At 41.0% G+C, this 17,144-nt stretch overlaps 2 protein-coding genes across 4 annotated transcripts; one reads left to right on the top strand and one right to left on the bottom strand.

The window, feature by feature from the left end:
• Positions 1 to 4,238: 4,238 nt before the first annotated feature.
• Positions 4,239 to 16,682, bottom strand: LOC106572715 (proton-transporting V-type ATPase complex assembly regulator TMEM9). 3 transcript variants are annotated; one of them, XM_014147144.2, is made up of 6 exons: positions 16,619 to 16,682; positions 15,873 to 16,042; positions 14,993 to 15,084; positions 14,577 to 14,685; positions 7,574 to 7,705; positions 4,239 to 5,778 (listed from the first exon to the last, which is right to left on the bottom strand). In XM_014147144.2, exons 2-6 carry the CDS (start codon positions 15,966 to 15,968, stop codon positions 5,626 to 5,628), a joined length of 582 nt encoding a protein of 193 aa, XP_014002619.1. In that variant the 5' UTR covers positions 15,969 to 16,042; positions 16,619 to 16,682; the 3' UTR covers positions 4,239 to 5,625. The 3 variants fall into 3 exon arrangements, with proteins under 3 accessions (XP_014002619.1, XP_014002620.1, XP_014002621.1); XM_014147145.2 differs by having other exon boundaries at positions 16,584 to 16,647; XM_014147146.2 differs by having other exon boundaries at positions 16,615 to 16,647.
• On the top strand, positions 12,598 to 13,173 carry LOC123727346 (perforin-1). Its single transcript, XM_045696339.1, has one exon. The coding sequence runs from the start codon at positions 12,645 to 12,647 to the stop codon at positions 13,029 to 13,031; it is 387 nt and encodes a 128-aa protein (XP_045552295.1). The 5' UTR covers positions 12,598 to 12,644; the 3' UTR covers positions 13,032 to 13,173.
• Positions 16,683 to 17,144: the final 462 nt, after the last annotated feature.

The raw sequence follows: 17,144 nt of genomic DNA, 5'->3' as shown, positions 1-17,144 counted from the left end.
AGAACAGCTTTAAACAGACCATGAATCTGCCTGTCGCGCCCTCCTTTTAAACATACCATGAATGTTTCATCCTATAAAATATCACAGAACATGACTATGGAAATACAAATGTATTATCTTTAATCTAGTTGGAAATCCTATCAGCAGGCAAATCATCTCACAAACCATATGTTATGATGTAAACAAGCAGTGGATCTAAAGGCAGAAATATCCATCTCCATCTCACCATGAAAAGTTGTGAACTGAAGACAAACCTTTGCCTCTGTCCAGGAGAAATAGTGTTGAATGAATATAATGTAGATGAAATGTATACACCAATGTATAACCAGCAGGCAGCTGTAGCATGCGAGACTGATCCAAAAGCAGGGAGGAAACCCCAGAGGAGGAAGGCATCCCTCAACAACCTGTCTTCAGATTCAAGCTAACTGTCATTGAAATAGAATACTAGAACGGGTGGAAAAGCCCCTCACCTCGGACCGTGTCTGTGAGATCATGACAACCTGAGAGGACTGCTGATAGTCTTTGTCTGCTTCCCTAATGGTATTGTCCCTATTCCCTATATAGTGCACTACTTTTGACCAGTGGTGTAAAGTACTTAAGTAAAAATATTTTAAAGTACTACTTAAGTCACTTTTTGGGGTATCTGTACTTTACTGTTTATATTTTTGACAACTTTTACTTCACTACATTCCTAAAGAAAATAATGTACTTTTTATTCCATATATTTTCCCTGACACCCAAAAGTACTTGTTACATTTTCAATGCTTACTTGAGTCATTTTATATTAAAGTATCTTTACTTTCACTCAAGTGTGACAATTGGGTACTTTTTCCAACACTGGTTTTGACCAGAGCCCATAGGCAGTAGGGATGTGGTGCCGTTTGGGAAGCAACCTCTGTGTTCCTGGCTGCCCACTCACTGTACTGTTCAGATGAAGAACGTTTATACTGTAGATTAGTTTGGGTTGGCAATCTATAGTAGAATCAATCCTTCATCTGCACTGTGTCACAGAAGCAAAAGTTACCCTGCCCTGGCCACTGAAGGCAAGAAAGAACATCCACACCTCTTTCCCTCACTCTCTCCTCTTCTCTTTCATGAGGGTAGACAGGGCTGCAGCGTGCTCCTCTACCTTCAATTCCCTTCATTTCTCCTCCTCCCTCTTTTCTCAGAGGGTTCTAGAAGTGCTGCCCACAACTCCTTCGCTTTGTCTCTCATCCCTCTTTTCTCCTCTCTTCTTTTTCATGTGTTGAGACAATTCTGCTAGAGCTGCTACAAGTACCTCCTTCTTTCATCTACTTCTTCATGTTGACAGATGAGGGTTTTCTTTAGATCTCTGGTTGGTAGGGGGACAGTTACACCTCTCTCTGTCTGGGGGGCAGCTAGGCTGCCTCAGGAGGACTCCCCTGACCCCCTGCTCTGACCTGCTTCCCCCTTCCACCCCCGTCTCTCAACCTTCCACCCCACCCCTATCCCCCTCTCTGACTCTCAACCCCACCCTATACCCATCCCCAGCCTCCCCATCCCCCCCTCCCCAATATCCCTGACCCTCCCGTACCTTTAGCTACCCCCAATACCCTCCAACACAGTGGCCTCCATCATTCTTGAATGGAAGTAGTTTGGAACCACCAAGAATCTTCCTATCTCTGGCTGCCCAGCCAAACTGAGCAATCGGTGGAGAAGGGCCTTGGTCAGGAAGGTGACCAAGAAGCCGATGGTCACACTGACAGAGATCCAGAGTTCCTCTGTGGAGATGGGAGAACCTTCCTGAAGGAAAACCATCTCTGCAGCACCAACAATCAGGCTTTTATGGTAGAGTGGCCAGACGGGAAGTCTCTCCTCAGTAAAAGAGACTTGACAGCCCGCTTGGAGTTTGCCAAAAGGCACCTAAATCACTCTCAGACCATGAGAAACAAGATCTGATGAAACCAAGATTGAACTCAGAATTGTCTGTTAGCCACCTGTCATGATGTTGCCCTGTTGGGTGAGGTTTATGACCTTTCCATAAATACCTGTCCCCCTTCTCTCACCACTCTGCAGAATGGACTCTTGGAAAGCCCTTTTGTTACTACAGAGAAAGTATAGTAACATCAAAAGGTTTGGGAATGGAACAATACTTCCCTTTCTCAACCACTTGGAAGTGTCCGTTGGTACTTAAAGAATATGATGTCAGATCAGATGTTGTCTGGGACATTATATCTGATGATAGGACGGCATAAATTGTATCTTGGAAAGTCTACACATTCTAGTTTCACATGGAATTGTTGTGCAATTTAAATTTGTAAATATGAAACTATTTGTGAAACGATGAATTTAATTTTTTCCTCCTAAACAAGACAATTGTTTTCATAAGTAAACTTATGCTCACTCAGTGGCCACGCTCAAGTGAACAGACATTGGTTGGAGCGGGATGAAACACGCCCATTTCTTCCCCAGTACAAAAGCCCCCCGTGACCCAATTCTAGTCAGACTAAGCAAACCCCTGCGTGAGCTGGGGTTGCGAATTGTTGAATGACTACTCTATCTAACAAAATTTACATAAGACCAGATCACGTGGAGGTGACGATCACCACAGTGGAATGGTGAATTTCGACTAGACCAGCCAGAATACAGCACGAGCTGATTATGGCAACTTGGTATGAACTTTGAACTATTATTCACTAAAGAAGAAGTGATACATCCTAGACGTCGAGTTATCAGCTGTAGCTGTAAACATACGTGGCCTAGGAAAGGACAGACAATCTCCGAAGAACGACAGGGTACTACAACGTATCTGCTCTACAACACTACGACCAGAAAGATTCTTCAAAGGACAATGGTAATCTCTGCTGGGCAAACCAGTCTTTCATCTTCGATCCATCTATCGAAGCGCAGCTCAGAGTAAATATATATCTTGCATTTTCCTTTTCCGAATGGGCGGTTATTAGAATGCATGAGATTCTGTATTTACGGTAGCATAGCTTCTCAAGGTCCGATAGAAACCCAATTCCTTTGTCCCTCAGTCTTCCCGCTCTTTCATTCAAACCCAACCCCCTTCCTTCGTGTAACCAGCCGTCATATCGGGTTAGCCCACTAGGGATTTTTCATGACATGATTAGTAATCAATGTATGATCTATCCTGTGTATATATATGTAATTCTATGTGGTTTATTTAGGTATTTAGTAAATAAATAACTAAGCCAATTTGTGCATTGCTGATTCAACTTGTTAGCCAGGGTTCGTGCAGATAACCAAGTACTTTACGACAATCAGAATGAGACTGAATAAGGTGACGTTTAATAATTGACTGCAATTGATATAAAAGATCTTCAGATCTTTAATTAAGGGTGGATTTGGGAGATAGCCGCTCTATATAAACTAATGCTTCCGTGGTGCCCCAGGAGTCCTAATGAGTTAGTTATTGCCTGAGTAATTGAATCAAATAATTAAAAGTTGGATAATCGATTTGAAAATAGCATGTCATCTCATTTAATCATAGTCAGAGACACGACACACCCATAATACTCCCCATCCACCCCTACCCTGTTAATCACCCTCAATACTCTCTCCACCTCAATCTTAGTTAAAAAACAGCTCTCTTAGTAAAAGATAAAAAATACATTATGGTCAAATCAAACTTTATTAGTCACATGCGCCGAATACAACAGGTGTAGACCTTTTAGTGAAATGCTTACTTACGAGCCCGTAACCAATAATGCAGTTTACAGATTTAAGTTTCCCTGCATTAAAGTCACTGGCTACTAGGAGCGTCGCCTCTGGGTGAGCGTTTTCTTGTTTGCTTATGGCGTAAATCTCTAAGTAGATAGTGTGGTCTACAGCTACTCTACCTCAGCCTTCTTCTCCGGTGCCATCTCATAATACTACCCTGTTACTCACCCTCAATACTCTCTCCACCTCAATCTTAGTTAAAAATGACACACAAAAAACAGCTCTCTAAGTCTCAAAGATAAAATATATTATGGTCATTGACTAAAGCTAAGTGCTGAATTGACTAAATGTGCACGGTGTGGTATTATAGATCATGGGCCCAGTTCCAGTTAATACCGTACCTAACATAGGACCACTTCCATTTCCACATCATAATGTGCCGTGTGGCCATCTAGTGGTCATGAGTCATACAGGCACCTCTGAAGATGAGGGATATGGCGGCAGGTAACTCAAGTGACGTCTATAAATACATAAGCAGCTTCAATCAAACTATGTTACACTGATTTCACCAAATAACTCCAACAGGATAAATATAAGCTCAACCAAGGGCCATTTTTACTGTTTTCCAAGCATGATGTAGACAATTACACAGACATTCTTTCAACATTGCAAGATCTCAGAACAGAGTCCAACTAAAATAAACAATGTAATAAAATCCTAGCCTATATCAAAACACACATATCAGTTGATATGTCTTTAACATCAACATACAACACCTACCATATTCAGTTTGATAATTACATTCAAAATAATGTCAATTAAGAGTACATCTGCATTAAAATACGTCAGCTAAAACATGAATTCAATAATAATTCAATAGACCTTTTCATCAATTATCAATGTGTGTGTGTGTGTTTAAGGTAAAGCAGGCTAGCATAACTTCACCTCAGACTGTGACTGGAAATGTCGCCCCTCCACGCACACAGCACAGAGCCTCAGTCAGTGCTAGTTAATAGAATGTGAGACAATCCACTGACTGCAATATTCCACTCTGGAATCATACAAAGACATTTGGCATTCCAGTGATTCCAAAAAACATGAACCAATGATTCTACAGTTAATTACTACATAACAATGATTGTTACAAGCTAAGCCAATCACATTTAGCATCCTCAGAGGTTTCACTCATCTGTGTCCACTCCAGGTAGAGACAGCCTATCAACAACAAATTCTTCAAAGCCAGCCAAACTACCAATCATCATTACATGGCTAAATAAAGGAATACCTTTTCCTTGCTTGTGTCTTTAAGTGCAAAGGATATCACCAGGAAGTGCAAAATGAACCACAAGTGGTTCTGATGATAAACAGTGCTTAAACTAAGGAATGAACTTGGCTTAGCACCAGCTAATAACTAAGGTAACCAATTACATACCGGCAGCCTATTTACAGTGAGCCTATCATTCACAAGCATTCAGCCTACCTAAAGTATCCGGTACGCTGAGGTAGCTTCACAAAACAATGCTACAATGAGGATTGAAAATTATTTGTAAAATGTGCTTAGCACATTACAAATATTCTGAATCAGTCCTATTTTATCAAAAGCTTATTTTGGATAAAGTGATTGTAATATATCCAGTTCCATTTCCTGTTTTGTCTTTCCATGCAGATGATGCAGAGATGATGATGCAACCACTACTTCCACTTTGCTGTTTAGCTATTCTCCTCATTTTGATACACATCTATATTCTCATGACAGCAACCACCATTTTGGAAACAAAGGACAAATGGGCCAGCGATCGTTCCAAACAGAATTACCATAACGCTCATAAATGATCCTAAATGTGCAGGGACTGTATTGAAATGGCAAAGGGACTGAAATCCTGAAGAACAACATGTAGCTAATGACACTACAACAGTAGCAGATGTGGACGAAGCTTGGGAGGTGACTCTAGCCTCTGATCTGAAGTCAGCCATTGAGGTTTAACTAAGCATCTTGTGTCGGTCAAAGACAGTCTTGCGCTGTTCCTGGACCTGTTTTTTCCAGCGCTGCTGGGCTCCCTCTACCCGTTCCAGTACCGTGTTACCTCTGCCTCCCTGGGCAGCAGCAGCACACTCAGGCTGCGGCCGCATGTCCTGTAAGGGAGGGGGGGACACACACAGAGAGAGACAGACAGACAGACAGACAGACAGACAGACAGACAGAGAGAGTGTACAGGACGTTACACACACCTGTTAATCAGTGACGCAGAAACCAGCAAACCAGTAGAATTGTTCCTCACATCCCACAGCCTCCCGACAGACGTAACATTGTGTTGCATATGTTAAGAAGCATACACCATATCTTCCCGAGTTTGTTTCCTATGTGCGGTGTACAGTGCCTTCGGAAAGTATTCAGACCGCTTGACATTTTGTTACATTACAGCCTTATTCTAAAATCCTCATCAATCTACACACGATACCCCATAAAGACAAAGCAAAAACAGAAATGTTTGCTCATTTATACACATTTAAAAAACTATCACATTTACATAAGTATTCAGACCCTTTACTCAGTACTTTGTTGAAGCATCTTTGGCAGTGATTACAAAATCGAGTCTTCTTGGGTATGACGCAACAAGCTTGGCACACCTGTAGTTTCTTCCATTCTTCTCTGCAGATCTTCTCAAGCTCTGTCAGGTTGGATGAGGAGGGTTGCTGCACAGATATTTTCAGGTCTCTCCAAGTCTGGGCTCTGCTTGGGCCACTCAAGGACATTCAGAAACTTGTCCCGAAGCCACTCCTGTGTTGCCTTGGCTGTGTGCTTAGGGTCGTTGTCCTGTTTGAAGGTGAACCTTCGCCCCAGTCTGAGGTCCTGAGCGCTCTGGAGCAGGTTTTCATCAAGGATCTCTCTGTAATTTGCTCCGTTCACCTTTGCCTCGATCCTGACTAGTCTCCCAGTCCCTGCTGCTGAAAAACATCCCAACAACATGATCCTGCCACCACCATGCTTCACCGTAGGGATGGTTCCAGGTTTCTTCCAGGCGTGACACTTGGCATTCAGGCCAAAGAGTTCAATATTGGTTTCATCAGACCAGAGAATTGTGTTTCTCATGGTCTGAGGTCTTTAGGTGACCTTTGGCAAACTCCAAGCGGGCTGTCATGTGCCTTTTACTGAGGAGTGGCTTCCGTCTGGCCACTCTACCATAAAGGCCTGATCGCTGGAGTGCTACAGAGATGGTTGTCCATCTGGAAGGTTCTCCCATCTCATCAGAGGAACTCTAGATCTCTGTCAGAGTGACCATCGGGTTCTTGGTCACCCCCCTGACCAAGGCCCTTCTCCCCCAATTGCTCAGTTTGGCCGGGCGGCCAGCTCTAGGAAGAGTCTTGGTGGTTTCATCCTTCTTCCATTTAAGAATGATGGAGGCCACTGTATTCTTGGGGACCTTCAATGCTGCAGAATTTTTTTTGGTACCCTTCCCCAGATCTGTGCCTCGACACAATAGTCTCAGAGCTCTACGAACAATTCCTTTGACCTCATGGCTTGGTTTTTGCTTTGACATGCACTGTCAACTATGGGACCTTATATAGACAGGTGTGCCTTTCCATATCATGTCCAATCAATTGAATGTACCACAGGTGGACTCCAATAAAGTTGTAGAAACATCTATAGGATGATCAATGGAAACAGGATGCACCTGAGCTCAATTTCGAGTCTCATAGCAAAGGGTCTGAATACTTATGTAAATAAGGTATGTTTTTTTAATTTTAATAAATTTGCTAAAATGTCTAAAAACCTGTTTTTACTTGATGATTTGGGGTATTGTGTGTAGATTAATGAGGATTTTTTTTGGTTAAATACATTTTAGAATAAGGCTGTAACAAAACAAAATGTGTAAGAAGTCAATGGGTCTGAATACTTTCCGAAGGCACTGTATATCTGTTTATATACCTCAGAGTCATCCTCGTTGTGAAGGGGTTGGATGTAGGGGTCATGTTTACGGATGAGAGGTTCAACCAGCAGCAGGAACAACATGTAGAGTAGCAGAGAGCCCACCACTGACAGGTAGATGATGATCGTCACCTGGGGGGGGATGGAAAATAAATGTAGCTTGGATTCAAGTTTAGCTTTCTGACATGCTAAGGCAAACATTTGACAAGTTAAACATGCAGGGGTACAAAGAGAGGAAAGGAAGGATGTATCTAAAAAGAAGGGTGATATTTCATATATTATTTGCTATTTATATAATATAAATAATATTATTTATTATTCATGTTATTTACAAATGCAGTAATAGTTAGTATTGTATGTAAAAAAAAAAGAATGGAACAATTAATAAAACAATGAACTATCGAATACTTAATAGAATAGAAATGCATGTGTAAATTGATGATAAATTATGGCATTTGATGAAAACAGCAACCACCTGCATAGGACAGGGCGATACGGCCTAAAAATCCTATCTATTTTTTTTTAATTTAAGTTTTGACCCCCGGAAAGTATTCAGACCTCTCAACTTTTTCCACATTTTGTTACGTTACAGCCTTATTCTAAATTGTCTTAATAGTTTTTTTCCTCATCAATCTACACACAATAACCCATAACGACAAAGCTAAAACATTTTTTAAAACATTTTTGCAAAAAAAATATAAAAAAATAATGAAATATTACATTTACATAAGTATTCAGACCCTTTACTCATTACTTTCTTGAAGCACCTTTGGCAACGATTACAGCCTCGAGTCTTCTTGGGTAGGACACTACAAGTTTGGCATACCTGTATTTGGGGAGTTTCTCCTATTCTTATCTGCAGATCCTCTCAAGCTCTGTCAGGTTGGATGGGGAGCGTTGCTGCACAGATATTTTCAGGTCTCTCCAGAGCTGTTCGATCGGGTTCAAGTATGGTCATGATGCTGCCACCACCATGATGAGATGGAGGCCACTGTGTTCTTGCGGACCTTCAACGCTGCAGACATTTTTTGGTACCCTTCCCCAGATCTGTGCCTCGACACAATCCTGTCTCGGAGCTCTACGAACAATTCCTTCCACCTCATGGCTTGGTTTTTGCTCTGACATGCACTGTCAACTGTGGGACCTTATATAGACAGCTGTGTGCCTTCCCAAATCATGTCCAATCAATTGAATTTACCACAGGTGGACTCCAATCAAGTTGTAGAAACATCTCAAGGAGGATCAATGGAAACAGGATGCACTTGAGCTCAATTTCGAGTCTCATAGCAAAGGGTCTGAATACTTATTTACATAAGTTATGTTTTTTATTTTCAATACATTTGCAGATGTTTCACTTTGTCATTAGATTGATGAGGAATTTAGTTTATTTAATACATTTTAGAATAAGGTTGCAACGTAACAGCATTTAGAAAAAGTCAAGGGGTCTGAATATTTTTCCGAAGGCACTGTAAGTTTGGACACACCTTGCAACGCTAAGGTTGTTGGGTTCAATTCCCACGGGGGACCAGTATGAACATGTATGCACTCACTACTTACTGTAAGTTGCTCTGGATAAGAGCGTCTACAAAAATGTAAAAGGAATGAATAGACCATTTCACATAGAAATAAGTTGCATTTATAAAGTATTTCAAGAAACTGGAAAACATACCAAAAATATATTTTTGTATTCCGCAAGTATTACCAGATTAACTGTTTTGTACATATAATTATCAGACTCAAGCTACAAATGCTGGTAAACACTCAAATAGAAAGTACTTCCCGCATATGTTTGTATAAGGAATTGACACGTTCTCATTCTGAGAAATAAGCACATTTTTATCCATGTAGGTCGCAGGCTATGCTGTTTAAACAGTTGGAGACAGACAGGAGGGTGTATTCATAACAGGTCAACTGTTCTACCTTGTTAACAAACAAATAGATCCAAGTTGGCTAGACTTTAAATATACAAGATTAGCTGGCTACTCGCTAGCGGTGGGCTTGTGCTTGAGAAACTGTTTGAAACCTGTGTTAATGTTCTATAAAGACTGCTACCAGACGTTGTTCACTATTAGTGGATGTGCATGGTTCTGGTTACATTTGTAACAAAAATGACATTTTCATAGACACACTTGAAAGCCAGATCAGTGATTATTGAAATAAAAGCAGGTTGAACTATTTTGATAAAATAATACAATTATTAGTGGGTGTTATGGTTGAAGGCTTATAATTAGCCTTGGTGTAATTTTACAAGCCCGGAATTCATCTAATTATTTCCGACTGGTTGAAAAGCAGTGTATTGTATCTCCTCTTCTCTGTGAAGACTGTTAGTGTTGTATCTCCTCTTCTCTGTGAAGACTGTTAGTGTTGTATCTCCTCTTCTCTGTGAAGACTGTTAGTGTTGTATCTCCTCTTCTCTGTGAAGACTGTTAGTGGTGTATCTCCTCTTCTTTGTGAAGGATGTTAGTGGTGTATCTCCTCTTCTTTGTGAAGACTGTCAGTGTTGTATCTCCTCTTCTCTGTGAAGGCTGTTAGTGTTGTATCTCCTCTTCTCTGTGAAGACTGTTAGTGTTGTATCTCCTCTTCTCTGTGAAGACTGTTAGTGTTGTATCTCCTCTTCTCTGTGAAGACTGTTAGTGTTGTATCTCCTCTTCTCTGTGAAGACTGTCAGTGTTGTATCTCCTCTTCTCTGTGAAGACTGTCAGTGTTGTATCTCCTCTTCTCTGTGAAGACTGTCAGTGTTGTATCTCCTCTTCTCTGTGAAGACTGTTAGTGTTGTATCTCCTCTTCTCTGTGAAGACTGTTAGTGGTGTATCTCCTCTTCTCTGTGAAGGATGTTAGTGGTGTATCTCCTCTTCTTTGTGAAGACTGTCAGTGTTGTATCTCCTCTTCTCTGTGAAGGCTGTTAGTGTTGTATCTCCTCTTCTCTGTGAAGACTGTTAGTGTTGTATCTCCTCTTCTCTGTGAAGACTGTTAGTGTTGTATCTCCTCTTCTCTGTGAAGACTGTTAGTGTTGTATCTCCTCTTCTCTGAAGACTGTCAGTGTTGTATCTCCTCTTCTCTGTGAAGACTGTCAGTGTTGTATCTCCTCTTCTCTGTGAAGACTGTCAGTGTTGTATCTCCTCTTCTCTGTGAAGACTGTTAGTGTTGTATCTCCTCTTCTCTGTGAAGACTGTTAGTGTTGTATCTCCTCTTCTCTGAAGACTGTCAGTGTTGTATCTCCTCTTCTCTGTGAAGACTGTCAGTGTTGTATCTCCTCTTCTCTGTGAAGACTGTTAGTGTTGTATCTCCTCTTCTCTGTGAAGGCTGTTAGTGTTGTATCTCCTCTTCTCTGTGAAGACTGTTGGTGTTGTATCTCCTCTTCTCTGTGAAGACTGTCAGTGTTGTATCTCCTCTTCTCTGTGAAGACTGTTAGTGTTGTATCTCCTCTTCTCTGTGAAGACTGTTAGTGTTGTATCTCCTCTTCTCTGTGAAGACTGTTAGTGTTGTATCTCCTCTTCTCTGTGAAGACTGTTAGTGGTGTATCTCCTCTTCTTTGTGAAGGATGTTAGTGGTGTATCTCCTCTTCTTTGTGAAGACTGTCAGTGTTGTATCTCCTCTTCTCTGTGAAGGCTGTTAGTGTTGTATCTCCTCTTCTCTGTGAAGACTGTTAGTGTTGTATCTCCTCTTCTCTGTGAAGACTGTTAGTGTTGTATCTCCTCTTCTCTGTGAAGACTGTTAGTGTTGTATCTCCTCTTCTCTGTGAAGACTGTTAGTGTTGTATCTCCTCTTCTCTGAAGACTGTCAGTGTTGTATCTCCTCTTCTCTGTGAAGACTGTCAGTGTTGTATCTCCTCTTCTCTGTGAAGACTGTTAGTGTTGTATCTCCTCTTCTCTGTGAAGACTGTTAGTGTTGTATCTCCTCTTCTCTGTGAAGACTGTCAGTGGTGTATCTCCTCTTCTTTGTGAAGGATGTCAGTGGTGTATCTCCTCTTCTCTGTGAAGACTGTCAGTGTTGTATCTCCTCTTCTCTGTGAAGGCTGTTAGTGTTGTATCTCCTCTTCTCTGTGAAGACTGTTAGTGTTGTATCTCCTCTTCTCTGTGAAGACTGTCAGTGTTGTATCTCCTCTTCTCTGTGAAGACTGTCAGTGTTGTATCTCCTCTTCTCTGAAGACTGTCAGTGTTGTATCTCCTCTTCTCTGTGAAGGCTGTTAGTGTTGTATCTCCTCTTCTCTGTGAAGACTGTCAGTGTTGTATCTCCTCTTCTCTGTGAAGACTGTTAGTGTTGTATCTCCTCTTCTCTGTGAAGACTGTTAGTGTTGTATCTCCTCTTCTCTGTGAAGACTGTCAGTGTTGTATCTCCTCTTCTCTGTGAAGACTGTCAGTGTTGTATCTCCTCTTCTCTGTGAAGACTGTTAGTGTTGTATCTCCTCTTCTCTGTGAAGGCTGTTAGTGTTGTATCTCCTCTTCTCTGTGAAGACTGTTGGTGTTGTATCTCCTCTTCTCTGTGAAGACTGTTAGTGTTGTATCTCCTCTTCTCTGTGGAGACTGTTAGTGTTGTATCTCCTCTTCTCTGTGAAGACTGTTAGTGTTGTATCTCCTCTTCTCTGTGAAGACTGTTAGTGTTGTATCTCCTCTTCTCTGAAGGCTGTTAGTGTTGTATCTCCTCTTCTCTCTGAAGACTGTTAGTGTTGTATCTCCCCTTCTCTCTGAAGACTGTTAGTGTTGTATCTCCCCTTCTCTCTGAAGACTGTTAGTGTTGTATCTCCTCTTCTCTGTGAAGGCTGTCAGTGTTGTATGTCCTTTTCTCTGTGAAGGCTGTTAGTGTTGTATCTCCTTTTCTCTGTGAAGACTGTTAGTGTTGTATCTCCTCTTCTCTGTGAAGGCTGTTAGTGTTGTATCTCCTCTTCTCTGAAGACAGTTAGTGTTGTATCTCCTCTTCTCTGAAGACAGTTAGTGTTTTTTACTTAGGTTCTTTCTGACTCTCATGTGGCTTGAATAGGCTATATTTTGTCATCCTGTTGACATGCAAATGTATTTAAACCCCTCCCTTTTATTTTTTCCCTCTCTTAGTTTTCTTTCCCCTACTGAAAGCCATGGCCTCCCTCTCTCTGGGACTGCTGTTTCTCTGTATGCTGGTTGGCGTCCATGGTGCAAACGTCAGGGTGTCCGGCCTTCAAGCCAGCGGCCTTCGAGGGGACCCTGCTGGTAATTACCCTGACCCCTACGTCAAGGTTTGGTGTGGTGGCGAACCCGGTGGCATGACAGACTGGCACAAGGATACTCAAAACCCATCCTGGAGTGCTGTATTCAACTTTCTGAATGTGCCTTCCAGTGCTTCCCTCAAGTTCGAGATCTGGGACAAGGACCTAAACTTTGATGACCACCTGGGAACCTGCACCACTAAGGTCCAGTTTGGCAGTCACAGCGTAACCTGCGGTCTGAGTAGTGGAACCTTCTACTACACTTACAGTTACCTGTAAGCCAGCCATAATGTACAACATCAGTTACCAGTAAGCCAGAGATAATGTACAACATTTGGCCATCACATTCCTTAATGAAATTCTAATGAATTTTACTGATGAACATTAAGGCCTAAATAAAAACTTGCATTTCTGAACAATGGTCTCAGTCTGGTTCTCTCATTTATTTGGACAGAGAAGCTACATTTTTTACATTTTACTTTATACTATAGCATTTTGGATTCGAGATCAAATGTTTCATACTTGGCAACAATACAGAATGTCACCTTTTATTTGAGGGCATTTTCATACATACAGATATAGGATCTTAATTTGATCACTTTTGTTGCTGAGAATTTTCCTAAGCCACATAAATTCACTGAAACCCCACAGTTATATTAACAGTACTGCACTTTCATGAATCCTACTATTGTCTAGCTAATAGTTTAATCACCGATCAAGCACATTTATGGACTAAAGGTTCAAATCCTGTTGCTGCAGGATTATTTTACTGTTTAGAAATGAAAGCACTTTTTGCATCTACTCCCCCATTTAAAGAAGTTAAGTACTTGGACAAATTCACTAATAGTGTATTAAAATAGTCAAAAGTTTAGTATTCGGTCCCATATTCCTAGCACACAATGACTACATCAAGCTTGTGACACTACAAACTTGTTGGATGCATATACAGTTTGTTTTGGTTGCGTTTCGGATGATGTTTTTCTCAATAAGAACTGAATGGTGAGTAATGTATTCTGTCATTTTGGAGTCACTTTTATTGTAAATAAGAATAGATGTTTCTGAACACTTCTACGTCAATGTGGATGCTACCATGGTAAGGAATAATCATGAATGAATTGTGAATAATGATGAATGAGAAAGTTACAGAGGACACAAATACCATACCCCCAAAAGTATTATTGGTATCAGTGAGAGATTTCTTTAGGGGTAATGTATGATCTTTAGTCATGATTTTGGGGATACGATCATCATTTTTCACGATTCATTCATTATTATCCGTAATCATGGTAGCATCCACATTAATGTAGAAGTGTTCAGAAACATCTATTCTTACTTACAATAAAACTGACTCCAAATTTACAATATACATTATTCACCATTCATTTCCTATTGGGCAAAATATAATCAGAAACACATGACTGAACAAGTTTGTTTGTTATCAAACCAATAATTAGTGGCCCGGGATTAGTTCAAAACAGCCCGCAACATGGTTTGTTAAATGATATAAAATCCGCGACAGATTGAAAAAAGGTTGTTTTTCCTCTCTGGCACTCAGAGGCTGAGTAAATCTAAGGGCTGAAAGATGTGGTAGTATCATATGAAATGGTACTACAGTATTCTAAAATGTTGGTATCATAAGTATCATGACGTATTGGTACCGTGATATTACCGTGGTACAATCTGTTCCTTTACTAATGATGTAACTTGTTGAATATCATACTCCTTCCCTACACCATAGTCTCTTTAGCATTAAAATTGCCAATTTTGACCAGGTAATATCAGTTGAAATCAACTCTGTGTGTCATTGTAAAGGGTCAGTAGTACCTTGATGGTGTTGCTGCTGCGTTCCTCATACTTGCACTCACACAGCAGACAGTAGGCCTCCACATCATGGCCTGGCACTGGCATGGGCTCCACTACATGGAGGCAGTTACTGAGCACAGACAAAGGTACACACATTATACATAACTAGTCTCTTATTATTAGTCTACTGCCTCTATGTTAGTCCAAGATGTAAGCTTCACACTTTTATTCATTCTTTCCAGAACTACATTGAAACATGAAGACATCGATCAGCAAATTGTGTGAGTGGGGGAACCTTAAATCCACGGCTCATTGGCAGAACTAGTTAAATGTACTGTGGAAGACAATAGGAGCGAACAAAGATGAGTGACTGAGTTAGACCAGATTGTGAATTCTGCATGATGTGCATAGGACCTATGTGATAGAACATTTCTCACCAATCTTTCTGGGAGACGTTCCTGCTGTAGATGTGTCCAGTGATGTTCCTGTAGGGTGGACAGATACACTTGCAGCGCACGTCTTCAAAACTCTGTGAACATAGAGAATAACATTATCGTCATGGGGGTCTTCAAAACACAGTGATTTGTTAGCCTGTACTCTTTGAAAAAAAGATGATAACTAGAACCTAAAAGGGTTCTTTGGCTGTCCCCATAGGAGAACCCTTATTGGTTCCATGTAGAACCTTTTCCACAGAGGGTTCTACATGAAACCCAAAAGGGTTCTACCTGAAACCAAAATGGGTTTGCTAACAACGTCACGAAAACAATGTGCTCCAATGGGGCAGAAGTCCGTGTGTTGTTGTGATTCTGGATGGTCAGATAGCTAGCAACAATGACTAAAGCTGCCATGTGGGAACCATAGGTCGCTCGTTTCAGCTAGTTTTATCTTGTTCTTGATACCGTGTCTGTTTTGAGATCTATGCTAATATGGCAAAAATTCCCTAGCTAGCTAACCAACAACTGTAACAATGTATTTGAGAGACAACAAGCGCTCATTGTGTAAACTTATTTATGTTTTCAATAAACATTGGAGTCGAAATATATTTAACATGTCAACAATCTAAGCCAACACTGTCTGTTTTGTGTCTGTTTCGCTGCATAGTTGCTAAACAACCAACCTGTCTATGGGGATGGCCGAAGAACCCTTTTTTCTAAGAGTGTGGTCCTAGATCCGTTTGTGCTGTCTTGCCAACTGACAATGACCGCAGGAATTGGTTAGACAGCACAAACAGATCTGGGACCAGGCTAATGATTTGTGTGAGCATCATCAGAAATTGACACTGTACACCAGTGAGTATGGCCCCGTCAATTAACATACCTTGCTTGCGTGTGCAAACGAGAACACCTCACAGAGCAGCACAAGCAGCAAGCCAAATAGGAGAGACTTGCAACTCTGTTCTGTCCTGGATGACATACTGACAGACAGGAAGACAGGTGGCAATCTCCTCAATCTGGACTGGAGGAGGAAGACCACTGACCTAGCTATATCTGGGAGGGAGAGGTGGTCACACGCACACTCTTTATGGCAAGTTATCCCACAGGTTTGCTTTTGCTACATTTTTAAATAAACAAATGTATTTACAACCGCTGTCAACAGTAACGTTAAAGGGGGCAATCTGCAGTTGCTATATCCATTTTTGGACTTGTGAATTAACGATATGTACCTATATATTCTTGAGATTAGTTCAACTGTCGTACACCATCAGAACCCCAAATCTAAGCATGTTTTACCCAAATGTTTGTAAACTGAGTAACGTAAACACTATTTAGCCTAAGTTTGATATGTGATGGTCAGCCTTTGCATTCATAGCTATATCTCTGATTTTGAGGGTGGTTACATTTCTCAGCTTTGTTATTGTTTTAACTGCTGATTGCTGCTTTAATGTTAATAGCTGGCTAGCATGCAGTCGATAAAGGACTTTATTAGAGGCTAAGTCGAAGGCATTCGTGTCATTAATTAATATGTATATGTGGCAAAAGTAGCATTACAAATTCCACACCAGCGTAATATGTATTAGCTTGCAAATACCTGTGAAAAATATTATTTATTTGCTACGCACATACCACAGGACTTCCGTTTTTCCTTGTTCTTCTTCAGTGGAGTGTAATGGCGGTTGGTAGCGAACTGTGAGTGCATGATCGCCACCTTCTGGGCTGGAATAGAAAGATCAGAGCCATAGATTTTGCTCTGGAAAGGACTGGTGTATTTAGGATTCCTGGCAATGCACAATTTATTTATATATTTGAATGCAATTTAATGCCTGCTGGGAAAAAAGACTCAGTCCAGCATGGGAAATACTGGCTAAATGTGTTAAGTGCCTTGCTCAAATGCACAGCGACAGATCTTTCACCTTGTCGGCTCTGGGATTCAAACCAGTGACCTTTCGGTTACTGGTTCAACGCTCTTAACCTCTATGGGCTAGGTGGGACGCTAGCGTCCCCCCCGTGGTGCACTCCATCAACAGCAGGTGCATTTCAAGAGCGGCAAATTTGAATCCAAATAAATGTCAAAATTCAAATTTTTCAAACATACAACTATTTTACACCCTTTGAAAGATAAACATCTCCTTAATCTAACCACGTTTTACGA

This window comes from Salmo salar, chromosome ssa15 (genome assembly GCF_905237065.1).
Source record: "Salmo salar chromosome ssa15, Ssal_v3.1, whole genome shotgun sequence".
In the NCBI taxonomy this organism is placed as follows: domain Eukaryota; kingdom Metazoa; phylum Chordata; class Actinopteri; order Salmoniformes; family Salmonidae; genus Salmo; species Salmo salar.
This window is presented reverse-complemented; position numbering and strand designations above follow the sequence as displayed.